This window comes from Manacus candei, unplaced genomic scaffold, assembly GCF_025592945.1.
Source record: "Manacus candei isolate 608988 ecotype Guabito, Panama unplaced genomic scaffold, ASM2559294v1 h1tg000005l, whole genome shotgun sequence".
Taxonomy (NCBI): domain Eukaryota; kingdom Metazoa; phylum Chordata; class Aves; order Passeriformes; family Pipridae; genus Manacus; species Manacus candei.
Genome location: NW_026138053.1, coordinates 20,042,151 through 20,067,889, shown reverse-complemented (window position 1 = coordinate 20,067,889; position 25,739 = coordinate 20,042,151). Strand labels below are relative to the sequence as shown.

Below are 25,739 nucleotides of genomic sequence, written 5' to 3'. Positions count from 1 at the left end.
TAAATCTAGTGCTGGCTCCAATATGTGTTTGGGGGCAATATAATTGGTTACTGCTTGCCACTGCAGAAAATATGAAAGATCAGCCTGGTGAAAGACATTCTTACGTGGACAGATCCCAGCAATGGACTTTGGTCCTCCCTCAGCATGAAGAAACTAATGTAAGCTCTAGATGATGTCTCTTAAAATTAAACACTGTCTCAAATTCATCACAGATTTAACATAATCGGACATTAAGTTAATTAATTTTGATAATTTTTAATAATTTAAATATATAATCAGTAATATAAAGTAATAATGTGCAAAAATGCACATTAATAATGTGTGTTCTTGTAAACAATAGCAACAATTACCTAAACAGAATTCAAGTCTTAGGCAAGCTGCAGATGTTTGAACTACTATTCTTAGTCATTCCAAAAATGCTTCATTTCCTTAGTTATTGCATTACTGGGTGTTTTCATCTTACTTGGCTTATTTTGCAGTCTAGCAGGATCAGTTCTAGGTCAGTAAATAATGATCCATAATAAGGTAGTAGCCACAGCTGTTTACCCCAGACATAATTATGGTAAGTGAGCTTGCCATGTTCTGCATGTTTTACTGTCAGTTACCACAATGCCTGTTGGTCACCATAATACATATTTTTTGCAGCAGTTCAGTAAAAATATTGAAGTAGGTAGGTAAAAAAGGTGCAGGCTTATTTACTCAATACCACCCTGTATTGTAAAAAAATAGAAAGCAAAATTAGAGTAATTTAAAAATGTCCAAGTTCTACATGATAGAATTTTATGCATTCTTGTTCAACTACTGTAGTCCTCATTCATATAAATTTTTGTATTAAAGGGCCATAATATTCAATAGGAAATTAAATATCACAAAAGTTCATTAGTGTATAGAACAGGCAGCATTTGTCATTATGCAGATGTGTCACCCTAAGACAAAGGGTAAAACTGGACCATTCATTTAGCTGCAGGCTAGAGCAAACTCCTCTTCTTGAAAAAAGGATTGAGAGGGACAAGACTAGAAAAGGCCGTGTGCTATTTTACACTGTTATTACCAAAAGTGTTAGGCAGCACATAATAGTGACTATCAGAAACAAGCTAGAGAAATAAAGTAAGAGAAAATCAAATCACTGTCTCCAAAATGACACACCAAACTTTATCAGTATGCTGACCTAAAGGCATCTTGTCTGGCAAAATAAATACAGGTGATTTAGCCTTTCCACGCAGAATCATCATCTCTGTTTACTGTCCCCTTGTACACCATCTTGTTTCACACTGTACACCATCTTGTGTTCCCCCTGTGTACAAAACTCACTTCTCAGGCACTACTGATGAGAAAATTCTGTATGTTTAGTAAGCTACTGAGCTACTTTATAACCAGAACAAAGACTCACCTAGTCTACTTTATCTGCCTCCAGCCCTGGTTAACAGCAGATCCCTAAGCCATACTATAAAAATGGGACAATAAAGTGGTGTTTCCTGTAGACCATTTCCTCCTCATCTGCAGCTCATGAATTTCATTAACCAAGTTTATTTGTATTTAATGCCCTCATAGATTTTTCTCCTTGCTTCCCAAACTCATGTAAATTTAAGTTTTTCAGGTCTTTCAGCAAAATGTTCTTCAGAGTAACACATTTTGGTTGTTTGAACCTACCATCTACTACTATCAGTATTCTAGATTAATAAATCCTACACTTACTGTAATCTGGATTATTAACACCTATTAATAATCCCCTGTACTTCTTATGGGAACCTTGGTCAAAGTGTTAATTGCATACTTTTCATGTCTCTGTTACACCGGTCAGAGGAAGATGACCTTGGTATGGGCCAATATAATTCTGTTGGTACTCTTCCCATCTGAGTGACTTTTCTGCTGAGATTGCACTCTTGGTGCATATGTAAATTTTCCCCTACGCCTTTATCCTGTGTTTTTGCATCATCTGTATTTCCTTCCTTACAGTGAGAATGAGTCCCTTTCCTGTGCCTGCACATTCTATTTCCAAACCCAGTGTATCTAAACCCCAGCAGTGCCAGGTGCTAGTTAACACTTTCACTGAAGTATATTATTCATTTTATTTCAATGCACGGTTTCCACAAGGTCTGTTTTATCACCATGGAGTAAAGAAAACAATGCCAATATATATATAATAAAAACAAAGGGGTTTTGGCCACTTACCAAGTGAAGATAAGACATAATAAGGTGGATATTAAAATGAGGACTTGATTAAACATTGCGGACTGTGTGCGTTGGATGGCTCGGTGAAGATCATTCTGTGTTAATGGAAAATAGGTGTTATTTTTGGTTTTGAATTACTAAGCCATGAGCTGATTCTATAGAGGAATTATAGAAATGCAGTCATTCAAATGCACTTAGAATTTGCTGAAAATATAGAAGGGTGCAAAAGAGCCAGCTGTGATTCTGTGATTATTTAACTGGTTCTTTGTTCATCCTGGCACAATTCTGATACTAGTGCAAGCTGCCTTAAGGTCTGTCTGCTCATGTCTAGCTTACAAATTACAGGCTGCAAGGACCAATTAAGGCCTAACAGTTGAGTTCCCTGCAATTGTGCATGAATGGCTGAGTAGCAAAAGAACCATCCACTGCCATTTCCTTTATTGGCACAGTAACAATTTATCCTAATTGAGATTTCATTTCATGTCTTATTTTTTTTCTAATTTTGATGCAAAGCAGTTTAGTAATGGTTGACCATTTGTATAATCTAAATACAGATCTGGTTAGCTTCCTATTAAGGTTAGACTGTACTGCCAAAATCCCGCTAAAGACAATATACTAAAAAAAAATAGAAACTCTAAAATATTTATTTCCTTTGCATACTTACAATCATATTCTCTAAAGCATGCTTTGCCAGCCAACAGTTTAAAAATACAGGAATAAACAGGTTTCTTAGGACTGGCCAGAAAATCTGAAAGAAATTAACAAATTAATTACAAGCTTTTCTAGGAATATTCTGAGGAATAGAGCTTTTCTGTCCAAGCAGCAATGAAACACTTGGTAAAAATACTTACTATTAATGGGTTTCTAGTGTGAGATATGGCTTTAAATATAATTTTTTCTTCCTTTGTGATTAACTGCATGCAAGATTATTTGATAAAATAAAAACAATCAGTTTTCACTGCAGACATGAGTGATTCTTACATTTTTATAATCAGCTGGCTTTTTTTATTGATTGTGCTGTAGTTTGTGTTAGAGGGTTTTGGGTTTGTTTGTGCTCTATCAAAAAGGAAGGAGGAAAGGGATCTGTATTATTACTTCACTCAAGTAGCAAAGTATCTTGTTGACAAATTTCTGTTCCCATAGGCACAAACTCACCATCCACCTAAGATTCAAATTTACTTTTAAAAGAAATTTGTGCAGCTATAAAAGTGTAATGTGCAAATATATTAATTCAAATATGTTTACCGTGATGATGAAAGGGACAGCATTAATTATTTCCAGGAGAAAGGGTATTCTCAGAATTTGTTCCCAGATATTTCCCTTCAAAGAAAAGGAAAAAAACCCACAATGTCACAGTAGGATTACATATAGTTCTGATGAGAAATATATGTGATATTCCAATGAAACATATGGAATCTCTCCCACTACCTGAAATTCAGGAAGATAATTCATCTCTGATTTAAACACATATGACGGATGTGAATATAGAATATAGACCACTCTGAATTCTTTTTCTTACTGTTGATCATAATGTACCTCACATACTTTTAAATTTATATTTTTACTAGAGCAATTCTCTGATTCCATATGCCAATATATTTCCTTGCTATGACCTAGTTAGTAAACTTAAATGAATTCTAATTGCCTTAACTAGTCAACGCATTCACTCAGCTAATGAAGAGCTTCATTAAATTAAGTTTTCATTTTTTCAGAGAATAATAAGCTCTTGTATTCTATTGCTCTTTTAGGTACCTTGGAATCACACACAGACATTCTGTCTCTGCTTTTTCATTCTTTAAAGGTTAGTTTACTTTTATTTTTACGTGCACACCTACAGATAAGGAGGTGAGGTTCCTGTCCTAAGGAATTTATCTTTTTAATAATTCTTGCTTTTCAGTGAATCTTCATACAAGTAACTGACTATTTTGCTGGCAAACTCTTTTATCTACAACTATTTCTACTTCTTTTTCTTGGAAGCCTCTAAAGCTTTAAAATCCTACATTGCAAGGCTTTAGCTTTTGATTGTGCCAATTTTTTTCTTATCATAACGTTTATTGACTTGGAACATCTTAAAACTAGAGACAAAGCCCCAATACACCATTAAGAGTTGCAGAGACATACGTGCAAAGGAAATGCTCTGCTCAGAAAATTTTAACATCAGATCAACTGCTCGAATTACCCCTATGCACATGTCACTGCCCTGTAGTCCATACTCATGTTTGTTATGAATGATGAGCCATGCCTTGTACATCCTTCTGATAGAAGTTTGTGTCAAAATACGCAAATATGTCATATTTTCCAAAGAAAAAATACCAGCTTTTCTCTTAATCTTGTTTCATGAGCATTTGGTAGTCACATTAGCATGGTAGTCACAGAGGTCTGGATATTCCAGAGTTTTTATTACTATTTATTACTCTTTTTCTTCCTCTTTATTACTGCTAATCCTGCTATTAAGATATTAACTTATTAAGTATTAAAAAGAGGAATGAAGATAGGTGAGGGAAAGATAGAAGTATTCTATAGTGAGTCCTTCCTTCCTTTGCATTATCATTACTCAGTATTTTTTCTCTGCCTTTTGTTTTGGAGAGGGAAATAAGGAAAAAAATCTAATGTTTAATATTTGAATTAGGACTACAACATCGAGCTCTGTATTTCTGCCACAGACACTTCAGTACATTTCAGGGCTTTTTGGAACTTGATCTTGCTCACATGAAATTAGAGGTCTTATCACATACTTCAATGAAACTGGTATTAGTCTCTTAAGTTGCTTACTGCTAGCAATAGGATGAGGATAATACTATTTCTTTTTCCGTGTCTGAGCATTGGCTGTGGATGATTAAATTTTGGGATGAAAATCCATAGATTTAAAAAAGAAAGTAGTTGAACTTCAGTGACTTACAGCTTTACAAATGCTGTATATCAAGACTCCATCATAGGTGAAGCAATAACAATGCATGATATACCATGGCAGTATTAGAAGAATTTGCAGTAGAACATTACATTTTCAGTTGCAATAACATATTCTTTCCTGTTAAAATAACCATCTGATATAACCACTGAAAATTAAATACAAACTCCATAGCAAATAAAATTCTTTTTCCATTTTTAAATTTTCACACCTGGAAGCCATTGTACCTAAGAGGCAAGGATTGTCATCTTCCATGTAATTGTAATTGGTGGGAGTCAGATATACCAGTGAAATTATGAGATCGTAAACTGAGGGGTTTTGGTAAGAATAATCAAAATAAAATCTGATTTTTCAAACTGATCCATTTCATGATTTCACTAATTTCCTTGTTTTTTAATGTTAAGAGCTTTCTTCTTTGCATTATAGAGAAGAAATGTCACATAATTCACTTGTGCAGGCAAAATGCCTGTGTGGATGGGCTCCAGGTAATTAGGGATGCGTGCAGCTGTAAGATTCTGGCTTCCACATAAAAATGCATCATGTCTGCAAATCTGCCTTTTGCAGTGAGAATGTGTGGTACTGCCAAAAGCAGCTAAGACTGCTTCTGCACAAGTGATAGGGTAGGATTGCCAGATGTCTGTGACAGGTTTTGACAATGGAGATTTCTGATGCAGACATCTTTCAGGGTTCTGGCCAAGGGCAAACCCTCGTGTAGTGGTTTAAACTGTGAGAAAGCAGATTGTAAACCACTCCTTCTTGGATCCAAGTGATCAGCACTATAACACAGTTCTACGTTCTTTGGATTCCTCCCCGTACAAAGGCAATAACAAATGCAAATTCACTGTACAGTAGTAGCATGATACACTACTATGTCCTTGCTATTCTGCATGTTGAATCATTTCTCATATGTCATCAACCAGGTATCAGAAAGGTAAATTCCTTGGAGTATTCTCTTATTATTCTCTTGCTTTATTTATTTTACAGGTTATTTGTGAAATCCTGCTAATGTGCACATGAATACAAACACAGTCATCTCTTTCTTGTTGTTTTCTTCCTGGCTAATTCTCTGACTAACACCTAAATTGTAGACGTCTTGAAAGTGCTGGCATAAAATAAGTAATCTGTCACAAATTTACATGAACCAAGATACCTTTGGTCACCCTGTGACCAAGTCTTACAGTGGGTGAAATAAGAGCCTTCTTGGCTTTGAGAGACTGCTGTAACACTAAGAAAATAGGACTAGAGGAAAGAGGGTGTTTTGCATCAGGTGGATTGCAAAACTGCATTTCAGTACTTTTATTTTTCCTTAGCTTAGTCCTTAGATATAAATCCTCCCCTTGTGGGGAGTGGAAATACAGCTATCATAAAATTGCCTTAACTTCTGTGACAGGTATATGCAGCAAATCAGGGCAGCAGAGCTTTACATCCATCACACTCTAGTAAGTGACTTCTCATGGAAGCTGACTTGCCAGCATTTCTCTCATCTTCTCTACTCATTGAAATTAGTGCAGATCACAAGCAGAATGAATAAGGATAAAATGCTGCCCAATAAACTCAGGAAAAGTACAAATCGTGATTGCCCTTTACTATTTTGCCACTAGGCATGTAAATTTTGGATAGTTTCTGCCTATAAGTGGTTTGCATTTGTAACCACCAGCTCCTAAATAATACGTGCTCCAAGGATTAAGAAGAATAATTTTTAGACAGCTTCTTAGTATTATTGGGCACTACAGGAAACATTTATGGCATAATCACTTGATGAGTAAACTAAAGAACAAGTCTCTAAATTCAGTGGTGGCTCTGATAGCTACTGAATGTCAGTAATATGAAAAATAATAATTAAAAAAGATGATGCTCCAAGATATTTTCAGCTTTATAAACCAAATATTTTTGTATTTTCTTTGATAAATGATTTTAAATGATTTTAGTACTTTTATCCTGAAGGTACTAAAAATGCAGAGAACCTAAAACTCACTAGGATAGAGCATATGAAAATGAAACTATGAAAACTGAATAAAAACATTGGAAAAACATAAAGGAGAATGCAAATACAAAAATTCATCGTATTCACTTCAAATGGTTTCAGGGCATTTTGCAAAGATGTTCCAGTAGCATCAGCGAGATGGATGACACAAGTATGTAGATATCCATAATTTTTTTTTTTTTTAAAGTACTGTCTTGGCCTAGTTTTTTTGGTGTGCAGTTTTAGAGGCCTGAGACTTGAGTTATACATATTGAGTAGCTATAGCTTTGGCATCAATGGGAATTGTGTGCAATGCATTATGGATAGACAGAAAAAACTGTGCAACTGAAAAATCAGTATCAAAGAATAAAGATCACTTCAGAGAATGTGTTTTTAAATTACAGTGTGCCAGTGGACAATGGAAAATAAGGAAAATTTAATTTCTGACTCTCTAGATATTAGAGTTTGCTCATAAATTTAGGAAACAGGGCTTCCTGTGACAATAACTATGCTCTAGAAGTGTGTTTTTCTCAACTTTTTGCTTGTTCATCAGTGTGGGCACAGGCACATGAACTTTATACTGAAACATTTAACTTAGTTACTTTTTGTAATGAATTATGCCTAAGAGAAACTAAAAGTACTTACCTTGTAGCTCAGATAACTTAGCAGTAGAGTTTCAAAGAGACTTATTACAGCCACAGACACCTTCAGTGAAGTGAAAAAATATGAGTATTAATACTGGCTTCTATAGAATATATGCTATTAAGCATTACAATGAAAATAAAAGATAATATAAAACAGCTTTTCTGTGTATCCTCTGAAAATATCTCAGCTAACAGCATTTAGCATGAAGCTTAGATATTGTTATTTTTCTGAGTAAAACACAGGCTGAATCTTGAGTCTCATTACTCTTTTCCAAGTACAACACTCCAGAGATCCAGCAGCATGGCCTTTCCACAGTGTTCAGAGAGCTGCATACACAGTCTGTCAGATTGTTTCTCAAGTTTCTCAAGTTTCATTTGTCTGTTCCTAAAAGGTAGCAAGACCTTTTCATAGGACAGAGAAAGAGAAGAAGGAAGCTGTATAAAATGCAAGCCAGTCACCTCTTTACTTTCCTGTAAAGATGTTACGAATGTGTGGAAAAGCAAACACTCTTCTTACTGTGTATAATTCAGAAAGTTGAAAAATTATACAGATGAATCATTATTGATTTTAATATTTAAATGCAGCTGAGATCAACTTACCAGCCTTCGCTTAGACTATATATTGTTAGTGTATGTATTACGTAATTTAAAAATATTTAAATAGTCAAATATGAAAATAGTAAAAAAAAAATAGAGCTTCAGAGATATTAAATAACTATAAAACTTATTTGTATAGCAGGTACTTATATTTTAATGCATATTGTGGGAATATTCTATCAAGATGTACAAATTTAGCTGGAGCATTAAGCCTCATGATTTCTCATTTTAAATTAATGCTCACTATTACTGAAAATTTGGAAGAGTGCATTATTTGTACTCACAATATCATTAGCTGGAGTTAAAAAAGATGCTATGGATTGGAAAATGATTAATATATCCAATCAAAGTAGATCAGTTTCTCCAAGTGATTATTACTGTTTTATATAAACAGGTTATATTTTCCAATGAAAAATACATCTTTTTTTGCAACTGTTGTACATAATCTATTAGGAATGCATGTGTATTTACACATGCATACACATAAACTTAGGTATAAATTCCTCTTTATCAAATAAACTTACTAGAATAAGACTATTCATAAGCAAATAAATCTCAGTATTTTTTAATTAAATTTACAGTAATCTAAATGTGTAGGTCAAAAATGATTCAAACTGTGTATACTCTAAGCAAGGAATTGAAAGATATTTTCATTAAGGGATTCTTCCCTTAGAAAAATTGTGTTTTATAGAGGTAAAAATTGTCATAATGGCATTGCACCAGTAATGGTGAAAGAATATAATGGGGTATATACTGGAATGGTATAACCATTCTGGAAACGTAATTAATTCTTAGTAGAAAAACACATTTCTCAGGGAGAATTCCAACAGCACTGTCCTCAAGTTAAAAAAAAAAAAAAAAAGTGTTCCTAAAATGAGCAGGCCTCAGGACACTGAGGATTGAACTACAAACTTCATGACATCTCCCACAAAGTACTGATGTTGTGCCTCTTTTGTGACATACCCTTTTACATGTGTAAGCTTCTATATTATGGAGTAATTTTAGGTATCTAGTGTATCTAACAAGGAAGTCCATGAAGCATGTCAAAGGCTACTCATAAGCAACTGTGAAATTTAAACTCATCACTAGAGTAAACAGTGACTACTTGACTCAACAGAGCTTGATAATTCTAAGAGAAAGACCATCTAATTCTACTTTTTTAATAAGCTTCAATACATTGTAAATATATTGTAAAGCCATATAAATTCAAATCAGTTAGTTCAGATAAGCTTATTTTTTGCTGTACTTGGTGTTCAAGTAGATTTCCTTGCTAATATCAACTTTAACATTGCTACAAATGCTGTAAATCAATATCATCTAGTTATTAAATGGAAATCATTGAATTGGTCATTTACATATTACCTGTAATCCCCATAAAGGTAAACTTCGGTTCACCCAAATAATGGGAGACCTGTTCATTAAAATAAGAAAATAAACATGAAATTAATCAAAATCTGGTATTTTGAACAAAAAAGAAAAAAATGTTGTACATGTGACTGGAAATTAGAGCAGCAAGGTGTACTGCAATGTATAAGCATCAGATCTCACAAGAGTATCCAGTCCAATAGGTCATTTATGCAATCAGAGAAACAATTACAATATTAAAGGCAGCTTTGAACAGTCAGAAACACAATTGCTTGAGAGTTATAGAAACATCACTATTATATGTTAACATGTCACCATTCCAGATGGAAATGGATTTGTCTTCCTGTTTTCCTCCCCTTCCCACCATTATGCAGACTTTTGGTTTGCTTTTGTAAATTAGGAACTTACCAATCAATCGTTCCAGGTGTGTAGTTTTGATTGGTGGAACAACTCCGATTTAATTCCTTACTGATGTTGTCATACCATCACACCATCCATGCAAAGGCCATTTCCAGTATCAAATGTATATGGGAAGACAGTCATAAAAACATATGGGAGGAAAGGGATATTAATTATATTATTAAGTATTCTATAAAATATGTGCAATAGTTTGAAATTCTAGGCAATGGATACAGACATTTTTGAAAGTAAAGAAGTTTTTAGAAAGGACAACTGTATGTGCCTCCACATCTATAGATAAAGGACTATGAAACATTTCAGGTTACATTTTTTAAAGATTTGTCTTCAAATATGTTCTAATTTACAAACAAAACAACTGAAATTATACTTTGTAAAGCTGAACCAAGTATACAATATATAATGAAGATCAAGAGATACTAGAAAACCTATCACATGGATAGGCTGTGATAGAAAGAGCACATATACCTGCCACACTCTCAGCAGGAAAGACTGCAGCAAACTCCACTTGATATCCTCTTTTGAGGATGTGAGGAGAGCCAGAGATTAATGCAGCAGTAATTCAAGTACAAAATTACTGATACCCAATTATAAAAAAAACTGGCTGCTATACACATATGAGGTTAACTTGCCCTGAATTGCTAGAACAAATCCTCCTCTCAAATGGTCATGTGAGGATGTGGGAATATATACTTCTCAAAATGAGGAAAAATATCCTTGCTTATGCTTGGCAAGCAAGGTCAGTGGGAAAGAAAGGGATCTGTAGACCACAGATTAGCAACAACTGTATTTTTATCAACTATCAGTGGACAGGTGGTAAATTGTATCCATTAATAAGGATGCTTTATGTCTTAAGCTCTTTCCTGTACCACCTGCTGTGCCTGAAGGAGTAAATGAAATCTACCAACTTGTGCAGGCATTTCTGAAAAAACAGGAAATAAATCTGATGAGAAGCATTCCTCCTGGATTTGTCACTTTAAAAAGAACAAGGCAAAAATGTTTTCTGTGGCCACGATGTCGGCACACTGAGTAGTTTCTTTCACCGGGCTGTGACACAGTATCTAGGAATTATTTTTTCTTTCATATTACCTCATTTTTAAGAATGCATCCAAGTGGTAGTTTTGGCATCAAGCCCTCAGGATCTCTATGGATAAAACCATTGATATTAATGGGGTAAAATTTGGGCACAGGGTTGGTTTTTCTGGCACAGCTTCTAGGACTGGGGTCTTAGTGAGCATGCAGAAGGACTTGTCTGAAACTTCTGAGCCAGACAAATGTTATTCAGAGACAGAACAAACTAACTAGTCTCTTAAATGTACCAGAACACAATATAAGGGAATAACATCTATAGAAAATATAAATACGGTCTCTAGCTGGTGAATTGTTAAATATTTGGTTTGCAGGAACAAACATGTTAGGAAAGGTGTGAGGAATTCAGCAGTCTGCAGATGACTATGAATATGCATCTTTGCCAATAAACACGAAAATATCAAAGTATACCTGTGGCAGTACTGATGCTCTAACCTGTCCTGCATACCCAGACATCACCTGCAGTATAACATGCTCATTTGGGCTCACTAGAGGTCTCATGACAAAAGAATAGCAGCATGCCAGAAACTATGATTAGATGTAAATTTTTAAGTCCCTGAGTTGCTGTGCTTAATATGCCTAAATTTCTAAGGATGGATTTTCTCTTCTCCATCACTGTGAAAAATTTTGCAAAAACTTTACTGCTTGTTTCCACCCTCCATTTCCTCTTATTGGAGAGACATTCTAAGATACATGTAAAGTAAAAAACAGGTCTTTGAAGGTCTTGTTTTTCAGGGAGACTTTTTCATGGCCCTAAAGTAAAATCCTAAAAGAATTGTTACATAAACTAGCCATCAGATATTTGCAATTTTACATAGAAATGTTATATATATATATATATATAAAATATATATAATACAATATATGTATTATATATACACGTATATATACAATATATGTAATATAATACAACCAAAATATATGTTTGCACAATTATATCTGATGCACAGTATCTAAGCAGAGAGCCAGGATTATTTTAGCAGTAAAGTGAAAAAAATAGTATTGTTATTTTAATTCTTATTTCCATTCACAGTGTAAGACTAGCTTTATAATTCATTCAAAATATCTGCAAGACATAAAACCAAATCCCTGTTGACAGAATATCAAGCATGTATTTGTTAATTTATTTCTCATAACTTAAACAATGCTTTAAGAGCAGAAATGAGAAAAAACCCCAAACATTACCATCCAAGTCCTTGTGTAGGGTCATCCAGGAGCACACGAACTATGTATAAGAAACAACTTAGTAGCTTGAGAGAGAAATTGAATAATCGTATTCTCAGACCTATTTTGAAGACAAAAGAAAATAATGAAATAAATCCAGGTTTTTAAACCCACCTTTAAGGTAAAACTAAAAGGAACTGGAATAGCCATGGGGTAACAAAGCAAAGATCCATTTAGCTAGTAACCTGTCCCTGATAATTGGCACATCACATGGAGGAATGCAAGAATAGACATGTTGGATACACAAATGTGCACTTTTCCATCTTCCAGAAATCTCAGTCAGTTTTAACGTAAATAACTACTCAGGCATTTGTTTGAAAACTACTCTATGCCATTCATCTTTACTGATGCCATTTTTGGGCCTTTAAAGGGGAACCAGAACTAGATAATGCTTTTTGAGATGCAAGATACAGAAACATGAAGAAAACATACTTTCAACCATAGGCAGAGGATATACAATGGAAAGTATTTAAATATTAATATCTGAAAGTCCTCATGCAGTAGCTTCCCATACAGAATATATTAATTCTACTCCAACTTATAAAATATTTAACTGTAGTTATTTAATGTTGAAGTTGAATCATTATGCATTCAAGAATCAGGACATCTGAAAGTCATGCTGAATGCACAACTGAACTGAATCAACAACTTGTTCTACAGACCATGTGAATATTGAAATGTTGTAGCTGAAAGGATATACCACAAATACTATCACAAAATATTACAGTACTTCCCACAAACATAGGTCTACTGCACAAAGACAGGATTTTCCTTTAAAGGGATTCACATGGACACTTACTCCTATCACACGGGCTCATTGGAGACATTTTCTGCTACAGTGGAACTTCACTGTATTTTTCTGCAATTTTGCAGTCATTAGAGGATTAGAGTTTAAATTTTCAGTATTGCTATTAAATTCAATAGACTTTTTTGATAGTGTAAATATTTGCATCTGACTCTTAGTTTTAAGCTTTCATTCACTAATTAAGTTAAAACTGCTAGTTGACTAATATTAAATGGGTGGAGATCACTTTAAGCATTAATTGTTTTTTCAATCTTGTGGACTGAGAGTCCACTTCTGCACAGCTGAACCCTTCTGCCCAAAGCAGAATACTGTTGACTGAGCCTTACCCAGATGTGACTACATTTGCACCTAGTCATAGTACGGACAGTATTATTGTTGTGCTGCAAATACTTCAGCAGGTCTGCTGAACTCAATATAATTACTTATGTGTGCATACATTTCCTTTTAAGGAAAGAATCATTATTATATTACATATTTTTTGATTTTACTTGGTCTTAAGTTCAAAATCAGCACCCTATAGGTAAAACTGATAAATCACTTCTTATATCTACTGGTTCCTTTCCCTTTAAAACTTAAATCTGCTACAAACACAGCAAAATAGAAAACAGAGTCTTAAGTATACTACCATGCAATTGCTGGAAGAAATCTTAGTTTATCATACAAAACTCCTTACTATTTTTAACTGTGAAGTTGCAGTCATCACATAAGAACTGCATGGATTTTTATTGCATCTTCATTCTAAGGGTTAAAATCCCATGGACCATGAGAAGTCCCACAGCTGTTACTGGCAATTTGATTTGAGAACATTAACCTAATGATTCCTGCTGTCCTATCAAGAGTAATTAGCCATGGGCAATTTATTCCCTAACAGTGAAGGGAGTGAAGTAGTAAGTGGAACGGGAGGCTGCATGAAGGAAGGAAGGAAGTAAGTAATGTGTGTAAGGTGTTGTCGTCCTATTATTTGACTTGGAGAGCGCTATGATCCTTGTTTGCAGCTTTTTCGAACTGTTGGTGAAGAAAACATGAGTTGTTTGTTTGTCCTAACCCTTTTGTGGAAGTCTGTTGGAGTATGAATGGTTGCCATAACAACTAGGCTATTACAACTAGAAAGCAGATAATGTTTAAAAAATAAAAAACAAAACCTAACGAACAAAAAAAGCCTATCAGGAATTCTTTTCCTCGCCAATTTTGTGTTGTTTAACTTTCTCTGAGTACAGAAGTCCATTGTTTTTCTTCTGGTTTTTTGCTCTGTGAATGTTAATCTTGGGGTGAAACACTTGTTTTCTACATCAGTTTCTAATCATCATTTGAAATTTCATGTTGGTTTAAATGCCAAAAGAAAATGGTGCTTTTCTGATTAAAAACTACATCAGTATAAGGGACCAATGTTCCTGCTCGCTGCCTTAAATTCTTAACCCTCAAACCTTAGTTCTGATAGATCTGCAACTCAGGCTTTGGATATCTCCACAGGAATGGCTGTTCCCAGAATGTGAGGCAAGGTTTTCACACTAGACATGCTTTCATCTCAGGGTTCTGGTCAGTGTGCATATCATGGCTGGGGTTATATATAAAGTAGGGCAATAGTATAGGTCCTGTACCTTGATCAGGTTAGTTATTAAAACACAAATATGAAAGAACAGGCTTCAAGTCTGTACTGTTTCAGAAGGTCACCCCTCCTAGTTCTGTTTGCCTTAGCCTTTAGAAACAGAGTGTGCTGTCAGAGGGAGCACATGTAGTTACCCTTGCTAAAGTTTTGGGAATTAGTGTAGGACTAATAGAAGTATTTTTTCTCCAGTAGAAGTCTTCTGTAGCCTCATAGTTGGGGATGTCACGTGTGAGTTGGAAGCAAAGCGTGTGTTCCACTGTCGTGGAGATCTAGGATTTCAAATGTGGCAAGGAGGGGGATGATCACCAGAGAAGGCATCTAAAATAGATTTTCAGTTATTATTCTCTTACAAAGGAAGCATTTCATATGTCTGTTTGCTTGCTGTCTATTTTTGTTCTCTATTTCACATGCTGTCAACATGGTCTGCTTGACTTAATTTCTTTTTCTTCATTCACAGCCAGATTTTTCAAGTAGCAGGGTCATTTGCACAGAATATCTCTGTATTTTGACATGGGTGCCAGAAACTTGTATTCAGCTACATCAATCATACACTGTTATTCAGTTATTTGTTTTTTAATGAGAATGTAATTTCACTGTGTCTATGTGACCAAGTTGTTACATATTTTTGTTTTCTTTAAAAGAAGAATAGATTTTGAATTGTTATTATCTATTTGTTTTGTGAACTAAATATAACTATGTCAAATCTTAATGTTTCCTGCTTGGTTTGAACAAGTATTTGCTGTTTTTGCAGGCATTCACTAGTTCTGACTGTGACTTTCACTTTTATTATAAACTCTTCATGCTTTCCTTGCAAGCATTTTTGGAGATTATTTGTCAGATTTAGAGAGCTGATCTAAACAGAGTGACAGAGATACCAGATGAGAATTTTACAATCACCTTCCATTATTCCTCTTTTATAAATCACTAATACATTTCTGGGTTTTAGCAAAATCATCTCAGTAGCAGCTGGCTTTAGGAGCTGGGCCAAAATATACTGTTAATAATTTATATCTCAGTGATGGTTATCTTTTATTCCCTCTTTACTGAATTGAAACTTCACTTATTTTTTCCCTTTGAGACTTATTTTAGGCTGTGATAATGCAGTGTGTGATCTTGGCAAGTACAAGCAAGTCATACAAATATGTCATCTTTCTCTTTTTTTTCATACATTGTTTGAACTTGGTTAGACATTTGCTTGCAGAAGATTGAGTGAAAGCTAAGTTGACATTAGACATAGATGAAGGCTTGTTTTATCAGTTTAAACCAGAAAAATAATGAATAAAACAGTTGCTATTTCAAGCTACTGGCCTATATGTGATTTAGATGAGAACAGTATTCTGTAGAAAACTCATATAAATTCTAGAATTGACTGCTCTGATTGACAAAACCATTTGATATTAAGCAAAAACTGTTTGGTGAACGTGTTTGGTTTAGTTATACTATTTGAAAAATTGCTGCTACTAGTGACAGTTTTCTCAATGACAGCACGTACATCTTTAATTTGTGAAGGAAGGGTTTCAGTGCTCTCACCAAATACAGACTAAGATCTAATATCTTTGCTTACCAGCTCCCTCATACCACTGGGCAATAGATCCCTCCAGTGTCAAGGGAGGATTGAATGAGTTCACGTCAATGAGTGGCAGGTGACTATGTCAGAAGCAGGTTTTTGGAGATTATATTTTGGGGGTTTCTGGTTCTGAGTATTTGGACATGAAGTAAGATAAGCAGAAGGAGTGTTTGAACTTACTAATTCTGACTACTTTGTTTTGGGGATTTTTATTTTTTTTTTATTTTAAATTAAGATGAATTTCCCGTGTCTGTCTATGTAAGTGTAATAAATAATGCATTCCCTGTGGATGAAACTCCTGAAGCTTTCTTAAACCTGATTCTCCAGTTAAAAAACAGCAATTAATTCCAAAGCCCATATTATTGCCTTCAACTGAACTGGATTTTACTCAAAGTGTCACAGATATGCTTAACAATTAATGCAATTGCTTACTTGATCTTTGGTTTTTGATGAAGAAGAGCTTTAGTCTCTCTTTAAATGTATTTTCATTCATATAGAATTCAACTTGCACCCTGAAATATAAAAGGAAATATTAGAATTGGATATGAAAGATAATAAATTAATATTTCAAAGAAATTTGTTTCTCTATTTGTTCTCTATTTCTTTATATAAAACTAGAGGAACATATAGAGTGTTCAGCCAAAAGCTCATTTGGCTTTGAATGACTCATGTTAAAAGATTTAAAAAACAAAAAAACAAAACAACAACAACAACCACAAAATCAGCAAACAAAACCCTCTTTGTTTATCCCCTTTACATGCAGAATCACTTTCATATTACTTGGACAGTCTATACTGCAAAATAAGAAGCATCTATGCTTTTGGTATTTTCACTGGATGGCTGTTCTCAAATTTCTATCTTGGTAGGGAAGATTTCCTTGATGTTCAGGTTAAGCCTTCCATCTCAGTTTAACTCCCTTCCCGTAAAACTGAGATTTTAATGATTCTTCTTTTTTCTGCCTTGTTCACATCTCTGTTAAGCATTCATGTCTCTGTTCACTTGTTTGTATTCACCTTTAATCAAATGTTCATGCACCAAACTAACTGCTCTCTCTGAACTTTGTTTTTGTCACAATAAAATACTGAGATCCAAAAGCAAAATTGTGGTGCAATCTCCCAATATTGTACAGAAAATAACTCCCCTCCTGATTATATTACAGCAACAGTAACATCTTTTTTTTTCCTCCACTCCCCTCAGATCTGCCAGGATGTATTTCATCTTTCTGTCCCTCAATTCAGTCTGAGTACAACTCATGCAATAGTTATACAGACTAGAAGAGAAAACTGCTGCAGGGACTGGCAAGGGAAGCAGGTGTGCATTAGTTGTGTAGAAAAACTTTGGCTGTTCCAGAGTTGTGGAGGGGTACTGCTCGCTGTAGGATGAGTGCAGTATTAGTCTCATTTTCATGAAGTCCCCGCTCTACCCAACTTACTGAACCTCCATCACCAGCCCAGTTCTCCTCCAGCAATGAATCTCTACTGTGGCACAATTTCTGTCCCTCCCTGAAGTCAGTCCTCGGTTTGAGAACTGTTCTGTTATTGCTAAAGAATAAAGTGACATCACACAAGTGACCCTCACATCTCACTTCTTCTATATATCATCATTTGTTGCACAACTGCATATACTTTTTCTGTTCATAAGCGTGCTTGAACTTTATTTCAGCAGTCTTTCTTCAGATAAGTGTACTTCAATTACTTATTTATATATGTACTGTCATATTTTTCTAGCACAATCCTGACTTTAGTTTTTCCCTTCTTGCATGTGAAGCCTATGCTGAAACAATTTTTGTATAATCTAGTTACCTACAGTGTCTCTCTTCCCCTCAAGTACTTGTCTATACCATATATTTCTGTACACTTATGGAGTTGGAGGGTTATTTATGGTATATGGGCCTAGAATGGGTGCAGTCTCAGCTTTTCTAAACTTCTGCTTATTACCAGAAGTTTAGACATAGAAGTTTGTTGGACAGGGTCATATAAAGAAGAGTCTGGTTCACTCAGTGAGGTTGGTTAATTTTAACTAGTCATTTACCTTTGGTTTGTTTTATTGTAGTGTTCCTTTTAGAATGGGTGATTACACTGCTTCCTATTCAGAGGAAGCAAAACCATAACCTTATTTTTAAGAATCTATATTTTCCAAGGTACTTACTGTCATTAATGCAGTGACAGTTTTAGTGGGAAACATCTTCCATGATTTGGCAGCTGCCACATGCTAAGTGTATATACTTAATCTTCAAGGATATATTTCAGTAGGTAAACAAAGTGGCACAAGCTATTGAAGTACGGGTTGTTATTAAAGGAGGCATAGTATTGGTGTTCTTTTCCTTCTTTTCTTTTTACACATTCTAAACTAATCTCTCAGAGTTTTCTGTTGGAAAATTGCAGTAATTTTCACTTATGAAAAAGCAACATGTTAACAGTATGCCATGATTTAATGATAAAAAGGAAAGAGGATGTGGGAGCTAATCACCCTCCTATCACTACCATTATGAATTGCACTGATAGCCTTCTAACAGCTGTCTGTTTTTCTTTCCTGGTAACCTCTGCTCACAGCAGACTGGGATTCCACAAAGTAACAGTTTCCATAGCAAAATGGATTACAAATACTGCTAATACCACTTCTGTGGCTCCTTCTCCCCCTGATTTTCTTTAGTTAAAATTGTAGTGGCCTTCCACATTTGCAGAAAATACACTGTCATGCACTTATAATCAATGTACCCTCGTTATGCTCTGGCTACCAGACAGAGAATATTTCACTTTGTTTCTTTAAGGTTACTGTTTACAAAGTAAAACTAAGTGTGAATGGCTGAAGGAGCTACTGGCAGGGATAAGGACAGAAATCTCCACATATTGACTCTGCTTTTCATTTCTAGGGAGAACACTCATTCTACTTGAACACTTGTAATCTTTTAATGGTTAATATTTTACCTTGTGTATTTGCTCTTTTCTGTATTTTTCCCACTATGAAGCGTAACCTAGGAGTACTTTGAGAATGTACCACAAATAACTTCTGATCCTCCACTGAAATATTAAGATCATTTGACAGCAGTAGAAGTGAAGGGCTTGAACAAGCTTTTTCTGGACCTAATTAGTACAAGGAAGTGAGTGAGTGAGTGAAATTGATTGTGACATGAAAAACGTGATTACTCCATTGCAGGGTAAGTGCTATCTGGAATTTGATTCCAAGCAAATGGTTTTGATGAAATGGCACACAAGCAGATCTGTGTGAAAGTGTATGTATATGTAGATCATCTGATGTACAGAATAGATTTGGGTTTACTCTGCATTTATAGTGTAAGTAATTTAAAAGTGCAGTTTAAACAATTTTTGCTTCATGTTTATTATCTTCCTGTAAAAGAGCTGTAGTACAGTCTACCCTAACCAAAGGAAATCAAGCTGAAGGATTAAAATGTTATACCTTGATGATGGTTACAGGGAGAGAAATTTTGATGAACATAAGAATTGTGTATGCAGTCAGTTAATCACTTCTGAATTTTTCTGTGCATGTAGTAGGCATTGAATATTCTGTGAAATGCTGGGTTTGGAGGTTAAAGAACAGTTCTTATGCTTTACTGACTCTTGCTTCAGCATTGTTGAAAATGCACAAATACCTGATATACCTGTGGCAAACCTGAAGTTATATGATTGTCTTGCAAACACAGTGTGGTGGTCTTAATCTTCTAAAAATTAAATACCATGGATAGTGGTATTCACTAGTTTAAACCCAAAGAACAGTGATGTCAGTGGATCTTTCAAACTGTAAGAGGCATTTTGAATACCCAAAGTACAAGTATACTCTGCATTCTTATAATTCAGTTACGATGTAATTTGAGTAGAACATTTTAATGTAATACAAAGTATAGCAGAAAAATCCTAATTCAGGTCAGGGACACTAATGCAAAGCACTTCTGATGGCTGTAAAACACTGGGACCCATCTGTCTGCACTCTGGTTACTTAACTCATTTTGCCTGCATTTTTCCATTGCTATTTACAATGCCATTCTAACTCCATAGCCACACTTTAGTAACAATATTGCCGTGCACCCTCAAATCCACAAATTATCCTTTTGTGCCAGAAAGCAGTAGATTTGGCAGATATAATCACTTCAAAAATGAAAGTATGAGTTGGATTTCTTGCTATGTGCATGCCAAGAGCTGTAAATGTTCATGCTTACTATTTATTGATGTTGGAATGAAGAAAAGGCATTAACTGTACGAACAGATTCAATTTGGAGAAAAACTACATAAATTTATTTAAATCCATCTTTTTAGGACTATGCTGATGAAATCTAACTCTTGCAATATGGCCCTGCACTTTCTTAAAGATGATTCTAACGAGTGTAGAATAACTAAAACTGACAGGTATGAGGTCCTTTTCTGATGGGGAATTTATCAGTTTATTATGAATAAACCAATGAATATTTCCAAGATCTCTGCAGAACTGTGTTCGTGCAATATTTTCTTGTAGATCCTTTATGATATCCAGCACTGTGAAAGTACATGACAGAACACAGGTTCCACACTTTCTAACTGTAGTATGCAGGATTGCCTAGTGTCTCTAATTTTCCCAAAACAAATACTTCTCTAAAACACTTAATGCAGTGCAATTGTCTGTCTCAAATTTGAACTGTAATGTCACAAAGACATGTTGGGTTATCTTAATCCTTAGAGTGTGTGCTATGACATCTGCACCTGGGCGTTTCTTTTGTTCTTTTCTTTCTACAGGTGTACTTGCTTAAAAACTCCCTTTTATATCAGTAAACCTGAGTTAATCTATCTAGTGATGTTTTTCCAGTCATATCTATATTCACTGGATTATGTAATTGGATGTTAACATAACTAGTGGATTTACAGAGATCAGGTGTTACCAGTGTCACTGTAAAAATCCTCTGCATTAATGAAGTAAGAAATAGCATGAGCTGAGTTCAGCCCGATCACAAGTTATAGGAAAAGGATTAAGGATGCAAAAAACTCTTTAGAGCTTAGAACTGTATGTTGTGCTCAAATTCTTTTTTATGTATTTTTCCCATAAGTGCTGCTTGTTTCACTTGAAACAATTCTAACAGTATCAGAAAACTGGCCAAACTGAATTTTTCAAGTTGCACTAAGTAAAATTTTGTACCTGCAATCAGAAGAAAACCCTTCTATGTAAAAGGAAACTTTTCCTTTACCTAACTGTTCAAAAGCCAAGTGCTAAAAATTTCATCCCTGAATTGATTTTTTTTCCTTACAATTGAAATAGTATAAGTATGTCTATATTTTTATGTATATAAACAGAAATGTATTTTAAAATCTGATTGTGAGCCAGCTTCACGTTCCTTTTTACAATCAGCTGGCCTCAGTTACATAAAACTGTCTTTGTGAAACCAATATAGGTCCATGGCAGCAATTTAATATTACAGCAGTAGAGATAGGAAATGACATTTATTTTTCAAACATCTCTGTGGAAAATATCTTCAGATTTTCATTCCTTTGAGGGAAAGATTTTTAAGGGAAATTGGTAGTATGCATGCTTTTCAATCAATTAGTAATACTTTTTTTTAAAAATCCCCTATTCATAGTCTTCCATATTCAAAAAGGAAATTATTATCTCAGTCCTGGACTCATGAAAACCAGTGAGAAATTCACCATTCTAGTAATGGTGCAGTAATAAAAAATGAATTTACATTCTGTATTATTTGTCATTAGAACTTTTTTAAAGGAGAAAATACTATGAAGTTTTACTACGGGGAAAAGAAATCTCAGAGTAATCTCCCTCACACACTTGACTTTTTACTGCAAATATACTTTTCTGTTGCAAACTATTGCCTAAGGCGAGAAAGTTAATAAATCAAACATGAATGATGCATTAAGAAACAGGGCATTTGACAGCTAAATTTTGAAAGAAAATCACTGAAGGAAGATATTTGATAAATTTAGTAAAACTTCATTTAAAACTTTTTTTCCCCCCCCCCAAAGCATACAAGGTGGGGAAATAGATATTTTAAAGTGATTTATTGCATGTGAAAATAGCTCTTTTTCACTTCTGGGTAAAAATAATTCACATGTAGGATATATGTACAGAACAGAGCTACTGCAATGGAAATCCATTATGCAAGGATTTCCATTGCTCAAGTCTGAATATCAAAGAACTCAGAAATGGGATATGCTTCATGAGTTTGATTCCAGGCACTGTTGTAAGTAGTTGTGCCAATTAACCAGACCTGAATAACAAAAATGTTAATTTGTTGCCTTTTTTGTTGGATTTTTTTTTTAATGGTGGCAACTACTTGTCAAAAAGAAACTTGAAACAAACTTGTTGAATATCAAGCATATTGTGATAACACCTTTCAGTCTCTGTCAGCCTGGATTTAACTCTACATTGGAGTGTTAGGATCAAAATACGTAATAACACATTGTAACTACTTTTTTTTTCCTGCTCAAATTTTATTATCTGTTCATCTGGATGATTTCTCTGTTGCTTTCCTGAAATTATTCTTCTGTACCAACTTTGCCCTTCAACAAACATTTAAGTTTGGTTTTAAGGGAAAGGTTGCTTCACTATGAAAGGCAAGGGGACAGTTGGTGATTCAGGAGTAACAAATCTTCATTAGGAGGAGGACAATTCATGTGTCTAAAATGCCCTGTTCCTCTGCATCACAACTGTATGTCCCTATCACTTATGGATCTTCTAAAACAAAGGTTAGATGACAGATCCAGCCTATTCTTTGACTCTGATAGGTGAGGCATACATAGGGTCAAGCTTCTCACATTAGTACCCTGCACACATTGTAGAAATGAATTAGAAATTACTGTTCTTGGAGTAACAACACGCCTCAAGCTGTTGATGTAAATTTAAAGCATTTCTACTGCAGTATTTTAAAGCTAATCATTGCAAAGCTTTTATTTGAAGATATTTATTGATGCTTTCCAAAATTGTCTCCTTGTAATACTGCTCAGTAATTGTTACCTTACTAAGATTCATGTTCTCTCTCAAAAAAAAAAAAAGCCCCTTAATTATTTCCCCAAGTAGGTACACCTGTGTCTACACTGAAGGCAGTCTGCAGGGTCAGTTAGTTTTAGGAGTTTTGGAACCCTCCATCTATTTACCTTCTTACCCCTAGCCTCTTTCTTTGGTCCTCTGAGACCTTTCTCCTGCTACTCCATGCACAGCTCTCATCCTCCATCTTCCTCCTTTTCCATCCAAATTTTAAGAGTATTTCCAGTTCCTCCTTAAATAGTTCCTTTTCTCTAGTTCCTTTCAGAATTCACCTGTTCTTTCTTCCTCTAGGTACTACAGAATTTCACTATTTCACTTGAAAACACTGAGGAAATGGCATACTGTCCCACTTCTGGAGTGTTTTCCTTTGCTCTAATTCCCTACACGGACCTTTGCTTTTAACATGCCTTTACACTCTCACCATCTGGAATCTCAGGACTCTTTTTCATTTTCTGTTCTCTTTTGTTAACTTCCCTTCCCTCTGGTCCAAGCTTCATTCTCCTACTTTTACTTCTGCTTTTTGTTTTGCAGGACGAACTCATTCTCTCCCCTAAAACCACTATCTCTAACTCTAATGACAGTCAAAACAGAATGTATAGTCTTCTGTCTCTAGATCTCCTTCCATGTTACTGGAAACAATTTCATGGTTCTTTGTTACTGTAACAAGTGTCACTAATTTAGTGTTACCTCTGGCAACTTGTCCCTTTTCATCATCCATCGTCTCCTGTCACTGTATCTTTTAGCTTAATAGTAAAGCTAAAGGTCATTCTTTTCCTTCTAAATTTCTAGTGTAAAAAATCTTGGCCTGTGTGACAGGTACCTCTGAACTTCACTACTTTCAAAGTTATTGTTTTGTGACCTTGAGAAATCTGTTTTTGAGATGCTTACCTTTCCTCTCCTCTTAAATTATTTCATCAACTTTGTCTACTTCCAGTATTGCACATTAGGACAGCCCATAAATATCAAGGCTTTAATAAACAAACTCTGCAGCACTGCATAGACTCTGTAGGCACTGTATGTGCCTCTTAATGTTGGTGCTATGGCCCTTAAAAGATACTACTTTCTCAAGCCAACAGAAACTTAATGGTGACCACTTATGGAAGTATCCACTGTGTGTTCAAAATAAATGGATGGTAGTGATGGAGTTGTGTCACTCCTACTTCAGCACTTACAATGTGATGTTATTTCTCTGTAGATTGTATTTTACTAAGTTTGGATTCAGTTTGCATGCTCCCCATTTAACAGTTTTGTCTTACAAAGCAAGCAGTAAACACTATGAGGGACATTGTCATGGAGATTAACCAGATAAAGATAGAAACAGGTGTTCAGATAAATAGCAGCCTTAAACACTTCTGGTAGATTTTGTCATAGAGTAGAATATTAAATAAATAAAAATCTTAAAGACTCATTGCTTACTTTAGCTGTGGCAGTTCACAAGTCCACATACCCTTCTTGCATATAAAAAAATACCTGTGAATGAAACATGTCATTTTTGCTTGTTTTTTTAATTTGGTTGGGGTTGGGTTTTTGGGGTTTTTTTGTCTGTAGGCGTGGTAGTCCAGAGCTTAAAACAGCAAAAAACACTGTTTGAACATGGGTCTCGTGTTTAATGAGAGAAAGGATGAGCCCATGTCTTGACTTTAAGGAAATTTTGAGCAAACACTCTTCTCTTTTGTGGCACTCAGTGCCACAGTCTAGTAACCATGGCAGTGTTGGATCAAGGGTTGGACTTGATCTCAGAGGTCTTTTCCAACCTGGTTATTTCTATGATTCTCTGGTTTGGTCCTTTACAAGTGACTCGAGTTAGTCTCTGATTACCAGAGAAATTCAAATCTCTATTCACTTTATTTCTAATTTGTAAGACAAATGTTAAGTGGCCGTTCTGTTACTGCTCTTCTGCAAGTTATCTTTTACTTCTTATCTTTGCAAAAACAGACAGTAGAACAAAGCTGAGAGCTGTCCGTACATAATATCCTCATAGATTAGATGGCTAATCTCAGTTTTATTTTTACTTAAAAAAAAAGAAATAAAGATTTAGTTTTCTGAAAATGCAGCAGAAGGGAGAAGGAAAAAAGAACAGATGGATTAAAAAAATCAAAAAAAGGAAAAAAAAAAACCTTTGTGGGTGAATTCCCAATCTGTCATTTTTTAAGTATCACATGACCAAGTGTAAAATATAATTTTAAATAGGACTCATTAATATGTTACCTGAAACACAGAGCCAGCTTCCTAGTACATTTGATCCAACGCCTACTTAGATCAATGGAAATATTCTATTCACTTAGAGCTGAGTAAAATAACCAAATAGTAAAAATATGCAAACTAATTATTTTTCTACTGTTTTAAGTATTTAATTAGTATTTCTCTCCAAAAATGAGAGTAATTTTCTTCCTATTTCAATTAT

At 34.8% G+C, this 25,739-nt stretch overlaps 1 protein-coding gene across 10 annotated transcripts in view; it reads right to left on the bottom strand.

The window, feature by feature from the left end:
- Nucleotides 1–25,739, bottom strand: part of KCNT2 (potassium sodium-activated channel subfamily T member 2) — a 120,647-nt gene that overhangs the window by 73,385 nt on the left and 21,523 nt on the right. For 9 of the 10 annotated variants that reach the window (XR_007907244.1, XM_051804324.1, XM_051804337.1 and 6 more), the window contains exons 2-9: nt 16,790–16,869; nt 12,341–12,440; nt 10,058–10,117; nt 9,647–9,695; nt 7,689–7,748; nt 3,418–3,492; nt 2,837–2,920; nt 2,173–2,267 (exon numbers count right to left, since the gene is read on the bottom strand). Coding sequence is in view for 9 of the 10 variants with exons in the window: in XM_051804324.1 (XP_051660284.1) it covers nt 2,173–2,267; nt 2,837–2,920; nt 3,418–3,492; nt 7,689–7,748; nt 9,647–9,695; nt 10,058–10,117; nt 12,341–12,440; nt 16,790–16,869 (603 nt within the window). In the remaining variant the exon portion in view is untranslated. The remainder of the gene's footprint in view (nt 1–2,172; nt 2,268–2,836; nt 2,921–3,417; nt 3,493–7,688; nt 7,749–9,646; nt 9,696–10,057; nt 10,118–12,340; nt 12,441–16,789; nt 16,870–25,739) is intronic. The other variant, XM_051804377.1, reaches the window with a different exon arrangement.